Raw genomic sequence first — 13,346 nt, 5'->3', positions numbered from 1 at the left:
GTACAGGGTGCTATATGAGGTGTTTGTTTATAAAAAAATAATAAATCAATCAACAAATGGAAGTTAAAATCAAATACTGATCTATATTTACAAGCAAGTGCTTTTATTTATTTTTTTCTTTTGCTTTCTTTTTTGTTCATTTTTATTTGTTTTTCTTCTGCCATTTGCAAACAACAATAAATAACAATCTAATGGAGATTTTGGTATTAAGTATTAAGATCAAGAAAGAAACATTTATTACATCACAAAACAATTACATCCATGTTGCAGTTGTCGATCAAGGAATTTTAAATGTACAATTTAAACAATCCTTTGGACATTAACGGTTCAGGAACATGGTTAATATTGAAGTGAATATTTTTTCCTCATTTTAAAAAGCTTGTTTTCCAAATAAATATAGGGCACAAAATAATGATCTAATATTTCAAAGAAGAGATTCAGAGAAACTATATTCTAAAGTTATTTTTGAAGAGATTTTAACAACTATTGCTTTGTATGCCACCTTTGTGTGTGGCTTTCAATGTCTCTAACTGCATACATGACCTGATAATAGAGAAGAGTTTCTTTAGAAGGACACTTCTGGTGCATTGCAGAACATATGAATTTCTGTATGTTTATTTTCCTGTAACTCTTTACCTTTTTTGCGTCTCTCCTTTTCATGGTTATCTTCACATCGGAATCAACATTTATTTATTTATTTCTATTTCATATTTCTTATCCTCCCATTTGCCTCAGATAGAATCTTTGAGTGGTGTACAATGTAATCAATAAAATAAACTTAAAATCATAATAATTTAACTATAAAACTTTTAAAAGCTTGCTACGTTATCTCTCATGCATTCATGGATTGACTGCTACTTATATATATTTACATCTCTCTATATATCAAGGTACATAATTATATGTTACCTTGATGTGGTGATATGATGGAGGAATGCATACACCCCAAACTGCAAAGACAGAACGAAAAAGGCCAATTTGGTGGAAATAAACAATTAGGATTCATTCAAGGAGACTGGCATAAATATCAGTTTCACTTCTTTTTTAGTTGTTCCTTCGTATTCAGATCAGGTCTCAGAATAATGATATAGCACTTGGGGAAAAAGATGCAGGCCAGTAATCCAGCCGCTGAAGACAAAATGGAGAAGATCTCCACAGCAACCACATATTTCCCCTTGGTGCTCAAATGGGTGGGAACAAATGTCACCCAGACACTGCAAAAGACCAGCATACTGAAGGTGATGAATTTGGCTTCATTGAAGCTGTCAGGTAAATTCCTAGCCAAGAAGGCTACCGTGAAGGTGACAGCTGTCAAGAAGCCCATACAGCCAAGGACAGTATAAAACATAGTGGTTGATCCTTCATTACATTCCAAGACAATTTCTTCAACTATGGAGTGCATGTCTGAATCTGGAAATGGGGGAGAAATTGCCAACCAAACTACACAGATGGTGAACTGAACCATGAAGACAGATAGCACGATTGTGTTGGTCATCCTTCTCCCCACCCATTTCCTTATTTTGGAGCCTGGCTTGGTGGTCATGAAAGCAAGCACTACTATGGTTGTTTTACCCAAAATACAAGAAAGGGCTATAGAGAAAGTGATGCCAAAAGTAGTTTGTTGCATGAGACATTTCACTTGATCCGGTTGCCCAATGAAGAGGAGAGTACAAAGGAAGGAGAGCAGGAGAGCAAGGAGAAGTGTATAGGTGAGGTTTCTGTTGTTGGCTTTGACAATGGGAGTGTCCTTGTGTTTAATGAAGATTCCCAACACCACAGCTGAGATGACAGAAAAGGAGACTGCAATAATTACCAAAGAAATACCCAATGGCTCTTGGAAAGTCAAATAAGTTACTGTTTTTGGAAGACAATTATCTCGACCTTTGTTTGGATGTTGATCCTCTTGACATGGAAAACAATCATCTAAGTCTGGGGGAAAAGAACAAATAAATCTGTTTCATGGAATCATTATAGCTTTTAAGCATGAAAAAGTATTAACATATTAGATCTAATAATATCCTATGAGTTCATATTATTCTTCTCAAAACAATTTACAATGAAATTAATTATATAATTGTTGTGACCCAGCAGGATCCAATTAATAATAATAATAATAATAATAATAATAATAATAATAATAATAATAATAATAATAATAATAATATATTTATTTATTTCTTAGCCGCACCCTCTCCCGAAGGACTCGGGGCGGCGTACAATAAAACATACGAAATAAATATGTAAACAAAACAAACATATAGCAAAGACATACACTGAAACATACACAAGGAGGAGGTCGATTGATAAAAACAATTAAAATACAGTATATAAAACCCCTAGAAATTAAATATAATTAAAATACCCAGTTAAAAACCCGTCAGGAGCGATATGGTTAGATCAAAGTTGAGCCAGGCCAGCTGCTTGGAATAGGTGGGTCTTAAGCTTAATACGGAAGGAGCAGAGGTCAGAGGTATTCCTAATATCCGGAGGGAGGTCATTCCACAGGGCTGGGCCCGCCACAGAGAAGGCTCTACTCCTAGGCGCCGCCCCACGACATTGTCTAGCGGACGGCACCTGGAGGAGCCCCTCTCTGTGCGAGCGAATTGGTCGCAGGGATGTATGGGGCAGAATAAGATCCCGCAAGTTTTGACCCAGCAGGATCCGATTTAGGTGCTGCTGGACTCGGATAGTGAGGCCTCATTTCAGTCTGCCCTGGATGATGTGGAAGACCCTGTGCTGGTTCAGATTTAGAGCAGGGACCTGAGCGGCTGGTTGGCCATCAGGAGGTGCCTGATGCGAGAGTGAGAAGGGCTGAGAAACGAAAGCAGCAGCTTCGTAGGCCAGGCTCAGAGACGATAATTAGCACAGGTGGTTGTAAATTGGCCCCTCCCAAGAGAGCTTATAGGTGAGACGTTGGGAGGGGACATTTGCAGGAAACAACAGATTGAAATTAGCAGTGAAAAAAGTTGATGTCTTAGAGCCGTGTTTGAATATCTAGTTTGTTGTTCTTGTATTTTGAGTTATCTGGGCCCTCGGCCAAACGGTTTGTTATCTTGCAATTAAACAGTGGAAAACAGCCAAGCCTGTGTTTTGGCTTGTTCACAGGTGTGGAAAGAGTGGGGTCAGAAGATATAATGCAGTGTTCAATTTTTATATTCTTTATGTTATACAGTTATCTCAAAACTTTTATATGACATTTATTCTTCAGGTGGAATAGGCAGGAAAAAGAATTGAAATAGCAGGAAAAAATGTTACACAAATTGAATTTGATGGAAAATGACCTTACGTTCAAAAATATATAATAAATAAATTTCTGGATTGTTTATTGACATGCAATGGTTACCTGCCAAATGTCTACAAGTCATAAGAAGAGTCCAAATCTGAGTATTCTATTGATCCTTAAGAGAGATTATGCTATTTAAAATGAACTGGTAGATTGTAGCATTAAATATTTCCCAAATGTGCTGTTTCAAAAAGCTACTGGACTTTCTTTGTTTTTTCCTTGAAAACATTTTGCTTCTCATACAAGAAGCTTCTTCAGTTCTGAGTGAAGCAAGTCAGTCAGAACTGAAGAAGCTTCTTGGATGAGAAGACATCTTAGATGTTTTCAAGGAAACAAGGAACTCCACTTGCCTTTTGAAAAAGCAACTTTGGGACAGAAAGCACTTTGGATGACTGAGAATCTTCATAGACATTAAATATCTCTTTGAATTAGAAACAAGTAGTTCACATTTTTCATTGCTCATCTATACAACCTATTAGAGAGCTCAAAATTTTCAGACACCATAATACTGATTAAAAAGTGAACCCCAATTATATTTATTAAATTATTGATATATTCAATATATTCCTTTGCTCACCCATCTGGTCAGCTATCTTGCCTTCTGGGCACTGTCTACAGTCGTAGCAGCAGGATAATTTCCCTTCTATTTTTACCTTGCTGTAGCCAAAAGGACATTTCCCATTACAGATGGAAAGAGGCAATGTCTGTTCATAAATAAAATCAGAATTATTTCACATAAAGAACGGAAAGGTCAAGAGTGTTCATTTTATCAGGTATATATACCCAAACTTTTCACATCCTGATCAAACTTTAGTGTACTATTTCCCCATTTTTCTTTGTTTAAATTCACAAAAACAATCCTTCCGAAACTTTTGAAAATCTATCAAGATTTCTGGGTTTCCTGAATCCCGGGATCTCCAATCATTTCCCCATATTTGGGGTGCTTGGAGGGAAAATCAGGCAACCATGGCAGAAGGCGGAGTATCAGAAGAAAGCCTGATTTCAGCTGGAGGAGTTCAGCCAGCCCCAGACATCAAAGCTCCAGACATCCAAGCTGCAATGCCTTTCCCAGCGGCAGAAGCAAGAAAGGATAAGTACTGGTGGAAATCAACTCCTAAGGCAGCTAAAGTTGCGTTCCCTACCCCAATTCTCAAATAAAGGGAAGGTTCTCGAGAGAGCTGGCAAGGGTGGACTGGATGTAGGACTGGGCACAAGCCAGGCTCCCAAAGCCCCAGATGGAATTCCTGGAGTGTGCAATAGAGCAACTGAGAGAGAATTTTGACCGGACCACCCACCATGATGAATAAGAGGTGGGGAAAATTTGACAGGGAATCAGACCAGCTAGCTCTATTCCTTGATTCAGCAGATACCCACGTAAAATGCTATGGGCAACTGTACCCATCCCCCAGAGCCATGGTGAACACCATCACAGAGGGGCTAGAGGAAGAAGTTGACCCTAATAAATGACTGCATTTCTTTTGAACTTTGTCTCGAGGCTCATAAATTAATTAGGTCATCTCTGGAAACTTCACAATAGGGTTAAGACTTGAACTTTGGGTGCTATCTAACAAAATGAAATTCAACGGTGAAAAAAGTTAGGTTCTACATTTAGGCAAGAAAAACAAAATGCACAGGTACAATATATATGGTACCTTGCTCAATAGTAGGAACCATGAGAAGGGTCTTGTAGTCCTAGTGGACAGCCATTTAAATAATAGCCAGGAGTGTGTAGCAGCTGCCAAAAAAGTCAACAAGTTCTAGGCTACATAAACAGAGGGATAGAATCAAGATCACATGAAGTGCTAATACCACTTTAGAATGCCTTGATAAGGCCACACTTGGAATACTGCATCCGGTCTGATCACCATGATGTACAAAATATGTGCAGAGTCTAGAAAGAGTGCAGATGATTAGAGGTCTGGAGGCTAAAACATATGAAGAATTGTTGCAGGAACTGGCTATGTCTAATTTCATGAAAAGAAGGACGAGAGTAGACATGATAGAAGTGTTCCAATATTTCAGGATCTGCCACAAAGAAGAGGGAGTTAAACTGTTCTCCAAAGCAGCTGAGGGTAGGCAGGAAGCAATTGGTCAAAACTAACCAAGGAGAGAAGCAATTTAGAACTAACAGAAATTTCCTGACTGTTAGAACAATTAATCTTTGGAATAACTTGCCTCCAGAAGTTGTGAATGCAACATGGGAGATTTTAAAGAAAAGATTGGACAACCATTTGTCTGAAATGATGTAGGGTTTCCTGAGTATGGGGGGGGGGGAATTGGACTAGAATACCTCCAAAGTTATGCTGTTATTTCCCAAACAATCATGCTGAATTTGCAAGTTGAAATCCACCCCACATAAACTTGCTGGGTTAGAGAAACATTTTCTTAACTGTTCCTTTTTTTTCTAATGTAGTTAAATGACCTCACCCCAGACATCCGGACAACAACCGATCTTCGCTCCTTCCGTATGAAGCTGAAGACCTACCTGTTTTGTCAAGCCGGCCTGGCATAACGTTACTATCTTGCCACCCCAGGTCATTTTACAATGGGAAATTTTGTTTTTAATATTTTTGGGGTTTTAAACTTTGTAAGTATGCTTATTTATGGACTTATTTTTACCTCCTCTGCACGATTTTATGGTGCTATCTTGATTATTGCTCTGTACGTCGCCCCGAGTCCCTGTGGGGAGAGGGGGCGACTAATAAGTTCAATAAAATAAATAAATAAATAAAGACACCTAATTACTTCAATTCAATTGTCCTTTATATGGCTCAGCAAGGGTTTAATAGGTAGAAATATTGTTTCACGAAAATGACATATTAGGATTCAAACAAAGAAAATAATTCTATTTCCTTCGGGGTCAAAATATATATATAGTCACTTGGACTGTTAGATTTAAAGTCAGGCTTCTCCAAAAAGGACATCTCATCTACCACACTTTGAGGTTGAATGTAAAACTAATTAATTCACTTAAGTGCCTACTGTTGTCCATCTCTATGATACATTTCATTATTTATCTTAGCATTCTGTTTTTCCATAATCCCTTTTTACCTTACTGGTAATAGGAATTATTATGCGCGCTCCCTACGCTCCCCGGCTCCTGGGGCAAAGCTGGAGCCCCCCCGTGGGCGCCGCCATTCCAGGGGGTCCCAGCAAGCCACCCTATGGCAGGGCGCCACTCCAAGGCACCCTGTGGTCCCCTTAGACTTCAGGGGAGCCCAACGGAGCAGCAAAAAGGCGGACGCGTGCATCCGTCACCTTCGGCTGCAAGAAGTCGTCTCTGTTGTTCACTCTAAATTGTTATGTGTATTCATGAAGAACAATTTACATTAAACAGTGCAAGTGTGTGCAGAATGCAGCGCACAACTGGCACACATCTAGCACGCACTTGGGTTGCGAACCAGTAGTAAAATGTGCAGCAACCCACACCTGCAGTACAATCCTAGGCTGTATTAACAAAGGGATAGAAAAAAGATTTGGATTCGTAACTGTCTGACCAACCGCACTCAATGTATAGTCCTCAATGGAATTGCACCAACAGTTTCACTGCAGTGGAGTACCCCAAGGCTCTGTTTTTGGCCAAGTACTCTTCAAAAACTTCATCAATGATTTGTATAAGGGGATAGATGGGGAACTCATCAAATTTGCAGATGACACCATCTGCAATAGCCAACACTCTAGAAGATAGATGTCAACTTGTAAAGCATTTCCATGACTATTATTAAGTTGACATAGAAAAGGGAGAAGAATTCCATGCATGTTAATATACATGAAACAAAAAAACAAGGTTGTTACATCCAAGTTTGATTATGATTGTGATTAATTATTTACTTATGTGGATCAATGAACACATGATTTCCTAAAAAGTAGGGAAAAATGAGACACACCTGGTTAAATATGAGGGGCCAAACAGCATCCTTGGCAGAAATGGTAAGGAGCTTCTCTGGGGGAGCCATGGGGTCGATCTTTCCAATTTGGACTTTCAGAAAGGACATGTTTGGAAATATGACCCAATTGAAAACATCAAACCCAGTTTCCAATTCTCCATTGGAGTCAAAAGAAACCTTTTCTCCAGCACTGTTGTTAAAGGAGACTTGCTGCAAAAAATGATGGAGCTGAATGGGAAAAAAACACCAAAGAAATATAAATATTAACTGGATTCTTTGAAAGGAATCATAAAGATACTTTACATAAGTGATTCATACATAAAATAAAGTTCATATGTTAGTGGGTGTTTATTCCAAATTTTTCAATAGCTTCTGTTTATTTTCAAATTGCATCCAATTTTGCATAAATGGTCTTCATGGTTTAGATTATTCAGATAATATTTGAAAAAAATAATAATAATAGTTTTTTTTTAAAATGCTTTAATTTTTGGAAAGAGAATACCATGAACATTCAAAACTATCTGTAAAGAGAGGGAGGTCTACTGTTAAGTATTATGAACTATAAATAAAGAAACTTTCAAAAGGAAAGGAGGAAAAAAATCTATAAGCCAACATTTTCTACATGATTCCTGAATTTGATTAGTAAACACGACCTGCCATGGTGATTGAAAGAAGTCCTTCGAGCTCCTCGTATTCATTTTTCGACTCCACTTGAGTTTGGAGGCATAGAAGGCTCTCAAAGCATGTGCCACAGCATAGACTGCATTGTAGATGCTGTAACTATGTCCACCCATGGTGGTCTCAAAGACAGAATTAGGAAGAGTCTCCAGCTTCTCTTCTCCAGTGCAGATCCTTTCAGCATTCTCATCTGTAACATCACTGGAGAATGAGCATTCAAATGCATCTTTCCAGAAATCCCTAATAAACCCATCGTCTTTTTCAAAATTTGGGTTTTTCTTCTGCATAAAATGTTGGAATCCTCTTAACTCCTTTGAGTGAAGTGCAAAGGAAATTGCACCATGGAGAAAATCAATGGGCAATGGTCTTTGCATCAGAATAGAGGTGAATTCCATTTGAGCTGTCATGATCCAAACTTTGGCTTTTCTCTCTTTTGGAATATCATCCGAATCTAAAACAGAAAGCATCATCCTCAATGTCACTATGCTTGTAATTTCAGCATTGAAGATGACTGCAATGACTGTACTCCCCATGATCACTTTATATATTTTATCTGCCTTATCCACCATTTCAGCAGCTTCACTGCCATACATCATTTGGGGTAGACATTCTATAAAGTCAAAGCAGATTCCTCTCTCTGAAAACATGGAAAGACTCTTTTGTACAAATCTCTCCCTATCTTCCTCAAACAGAGAAATCAACCCAACCCAGGTCCATCCAAAATGTAACAGTAAGTGCAGCACTCCTTTCAGCTGGTGGATCTCATCAGGGAACATCCATTTGACAAAAATTCCTTCTTGGTCATTATTCATCAAAGGAGCTGATCCATATGTAATCTAATTGGGGAAATATGGGTGAACATAGGGTGAAAGGAAACAGACTTTTAAAAAAATTAAAGGAAGAATGAATTTTTTAACTTAATACAATAATTGGGTTTGAGTAGGATACAGAAAGAGGCTTCATCAAATGCATAGTGACGGTTATGGATGTTTAATATTGCTCATGAATCAAAGAAGTGACTGGCCTTTGTGATGTTATTTAATACATTTACTATTATATGACAAATAGTTCTTGCCTCTGGAATCTTTGTCATAGGAGTTATCATAAGGAATTAACATCTGAAAATAACAACTAGCTCATGAACTTGTTCCACATTTCTTCTCACCTGGGGAAATTTGTAGTTGCACAGAGTTGTTGCCATGTTTAGACAGGTTTTAGTCTGGGGTCCACCAATGACAGCTACCGTATTGGTCTGGTCATTACATTTGTAGTTGGGGATAAATTTATCTTTTGTAGATAGAAATTTCATTGCTAAAAGAGAAGTTGTGTATTCTTCAAGATAATTGGTAGCAATGTGGAAACCGAGGCTAACATTGGGTAAAATCTCACAATGTTCATTGATCTCCTTTACAGCAAATGCCAAAGCCAAAGCATGTTGATAATTATGAGTGAGGAACCTTCAGTGAAAGTTACAAATGACATGAAATGTTGCTGCTTCAGATTCAGACAGTTAATATTTTTAATAATATATATCTAGTGCTTATGCATTTTGATATAAGGAATCAGTGATGAGGAGGGAGAGATAATCTAGCATTGTAGTGAGAAAGCATTTGTAGCCTGCATTCTTCTCTATTTTAGATTATACTTCTGGCGAACTGCCAAATTCATTGTAAAATATCTCTTCCAAAATGAACTTAGATGTCAAAGAAACATTTAATTTCTATTCTATCTATATTTTGTCAGTGATTTTTAATGGTGGGAAGTCAGTTTAATGTTTCAACACTAAACAAGTCTGAAAAGAATTCTCAAATGCACTTGGGGATGCTTTATTTCTTGGTGAGATGAAACGGGGGGGATTCGGATGAACCTGAGGGCATGTAGAACCTCTAGATTTTTATTTTCAAAAAAGGACTTTATTGAAGGAAGAAAGTCTCCTGATGAAAAATTCATACAATTTATGAGTCACATCACTTTGTCTCAATTTGACATTCTGTATTTAAAAAAGGAGGCATTTCTGAGAATTCTCTAATAAAAATGGCTATATATGGACATAGGAAGTTGATTATTGACTAAATAGCAAATGATATGGTTCAGGAGAAAAATACTACAGGAAAAAAGAAGCTGGGGGAGAAGCAGTTACAGATGGATACTTACAGATACTGATCAAGGACTTCGCGAGAGGGGAAGCTTTCAAAAGTGATCTCATTGGAAAGAAAGAAGACCTGATAAATAATTGCAGCAATGATTAAGTCTCCAGGTTGATAATACTTGTGAACAATTGGAAGAGGACTACTGAGTTTGCAGTTGTAAACAGGAGAAATTAATACTATGTTAGGAAAAAAGAATAAAATCAATGTTCTGAATATAACCAACTCACTATAACATATGGCCATAGTAGATATTAAACAGTAGCTCCTATTTTATCATTCAGATGAAGAATTGGGTTGGCCACCCATTAATGTTACCTACAGTTAAGACAATGATCATTCTATGGAATTAACAATGGGAAATATCAGGTCTAACAGAAATCCCTTTTTTCCCTTGCCTGCATGTAGTTCTGTATTTCTAAACAGAGATTAATGCAATGTAATGTCTTAATCTAGGATCACAGTTTTGTCAGTGTCTGCTGGAATACCCTTGTGACATTGAGAAGTGACAATGACTATACTTAATGAAGAATCAATAATATTACTTGCAACAGTACTTTGTTTGAAAAATATCAGAGAGAGACATGCTTATTATGTCTCAGGAGACACGAATGCATTGTTATGAATTTTTGAAACTAAGACATTAAGTGGAAAATGGGAGAGTGAAAGGTCATACATACAGAAGAAAAAAAAATAGAGAAAACAATAGTAGAAATACATTTATTAAACTCATTTTTCTTACTCTTTGCTTAATATAATAAGTATCATGATACTATTACTAATATATGGTCTATCGTGATACTATTACTATTACCCATTACTTGCCCCATCTATTGCCTGCCTAGTATGTTCCAAAGCATGCCAATCAGAGGTGGGATTTAGCTGGTTTTCTCTGGTTTGGGTGAATCAGTAGCGGTAGCTGCAGGAGTCTCTACCCAACCTCTGGACATAATGTATAAGCACTCCGCATTCATCATTTTTGGCCTCCACGCACCCCATTTTTGGCCCATTCCAGGCAATGCGGATCACCGCCATCTATGACTGCCAAATGGGATGCATGTAAAACAGAACACATGGAGGCCAAAAATAGGATGCATGGAGGCCAAAAATGGGATACGCAAACACCTAAAATGGGGCGTGTGGAGGCTGAAAAGGGGAAGAGTGGAAGCGGTGATTGGCCGTGGTGATCCTCGCAGCCAGGAACAACTGATTATCAGTTTTCCAGGAGGCTGATCCAACCACCAATCAGCTGCTCATGCTAAATCAGGCTGTACTAAAGCTGACCAGTCTGTTTGCTTTTTGCTGCAAGGAGGCAAATTGCTGGGAGCAGAGGCTGAAGGTTGGGGTATGGTGGGTAGGTGGGATTTCAGCAATATTTGCTCTGTAAGATGACAGACATTTCCACCCACTTTTTTGGGTGGAGGGAGTGCATCTTAAAGTCTGAAAAATGTGGTATTATTCAATGTGGGTTTCTTGATGAAAAATATAGGTGTGTTTCATTAATGCCTTTTCCCTTGCTGTATTAATTGAGCCCTTTGCCACTGTCCATATAGTGGTATATGGATAAACCATGCTCTGTATATAAGGAGCATGATGGCTCACATGGTTAGGATGCTGAGTAGGAGGTTAGCAAGCCCACCTTTGAGACCTAAATGCTGCCATTGGATTGGGTTGAGCTTCCATCCTCTACTCCAGCTCCTGCCAGAGACATGAAAGGAGCCCCCAACTGGGCATCCTCTGGGCAATGGTGATATCTCAGGATAATCCTTTCAACCCGGAAGCATCGTAGTGCTTCTGACATAAGTGCAATGCGATCTGTTTCTGGCACCTTCCTCTATTGTCCCCCCTCCCAATATAGGTGCCTGTTTGCTTTAGCTTGGCAGCTACAATGACCTTCACCTCTTAGGTGACCCTGTTGGTGATATACAGTATACTCATAGCATACACTCACAATATTTCTTGTTAACCCCTCTCAGAAACGCCCACTACTACCACAATGAGGCAGCATGGTAGGATTTGAGGAGAGAGAATTATTTTAAGACGTTTGCTACATGATCTGTATTGCTTACCATTGTCCCACCTATTAAGACATGTCTCCTTTATAGGAAGCCCTTCTTCTGTTTTACAGAGTGCCCCTGGGATAGTGTCAATCCATAGGCACATTGTGCTCCACTATTGCAAGCATTTAGATTTCATTGAAGGTTGCATTAGAGTTTTGTTGATCTTGGGGTGGGAAGTGTCCAGTGTGGGCATGGCTAGCATGCTGCCACTCATGTCTGGGGATGGATGACCCTGTTTGTTTATTTTTTATTCATTTACTTGTCAACAAGTACAAGGAAAGAAGTATGAAAACACATGAAAAATGGCACAAATAAATGGATATAAATAAGCAAAACATACCCATTAACATGTAAAAAGAAGAGTACATATAAATGGGACAGTAGGACAGGGACAGTAGGCATGCTGGTGCGCTTATGCACGCCCCCTAGGGACCTCTTAAGAAATGTGTAAGATCCATGGTAGACAGCTTAAAATAAAAGATATTGGCGTTGGGTTAAAGGAAATAACAATAATAATCAGATATTCCACATATTTACTACTCTATTGCTGAAATATTTTTTCCTGCAAAACACCACAAAAACCTGTGGTGGCCCAAGTGTTGTGCCAGGGAAAACAGGCTCCCAAGCTCCAATTTCATCTGTGATGACCTCCTACAATTCTCTGCCAGTGAAAACACAGTGGGGGGATATGCATGGCCCTCATAAGTTCCGTTTTCACTGGCAGAGGCACTGCAGGCTGGTCCTTCACTGTTTCCAGTAGCCCTGTGTGGCAGATCTAACCACTCTGTGGGCAGGATCTGAACTTTGGGCCTTGAGTTTGACACCCCTGCTTTAGATGATCTCTAAAAGCATTTTTCACCCTCAAGCTGCACGGTAGGACAATGATATGCCCTTGTGTTTACTACACTTTGGTTTGGTTCAAGATGGTTTCCTTCTGTCACATGAGTTGCCATTTAGTTTCTTGTGATTTAAATATTACACTGGGTTTAATGGTATGCTGCCAAAATGAAGTTTTGGATTAAGTTAATTAATCCAAGGAAGGAAGGAAGGAAGGAAGGAAGGAAGGAAGGAAGGAAGGAAGGAAGGAAGGAAGGAAGGAAGGAAGGAAGGAAGGAAGGAAGGATTTTCCAACTCAAGAAGCTTTTCCAACTCAAGAAGCTTTTTCCACCATTCCAGCAGCTTCACTGTCATACATCACTTGAGGTAGACATTCTATAAAGTCGAAGCAGATTCTTCTCTCTGAAAACATGGAAAGGCTCTTTTGAACAAATCTCTCCATAATCTTCTTCAT

The 13,346-nt window shown here is 38.7% G+C and overlaps 1 protein-coding gene across 1 annotated transcript; it reads right to left on the bottom strand.

Annotated features, from left to right (window-relative positions):
* Nucleotides 1-1,033: 1,033 nt before the first annotated feature.
* LOC309381722 (vomeronasal type-2 receptor 26-like) lies at nucleotides 1,034-11,030 on the bottom strand (the record flags this gene model as incomplete). The annotated part of the gene is made up of 2 exons (XM_081933007.1): nucleotides 1,034-1,929; nucleotides 10,931-11,030. The coding sequence occupies 2 exons, from the start codon at nucleotides 11,028-11,030 to the stop codon at nucleotides 1,034-1,036; spliced, it is 996 nt and encodes a 331-aa protein (XP_081789133.1).
* Between the last annotated feature and the right edge of the window lie 2,316 nt (nucleotides 11,031-13,346).

This window comes from Natrix helvetica (assembly GCF_964273705.1).
Source record: "Natrix helvetica genome assembly, chromosome: Z".
NCBI lineage: Eukaryota > Metazoa > Chordata > Lepidosauria > Squamata > Natricidae > Natrix > Natrix helvetica.
The sequence above is the reverse complement of the archived record's forward strand: the minus strand, read 5'-3'. Positions and strand labels throughout refer to the sequence as shown.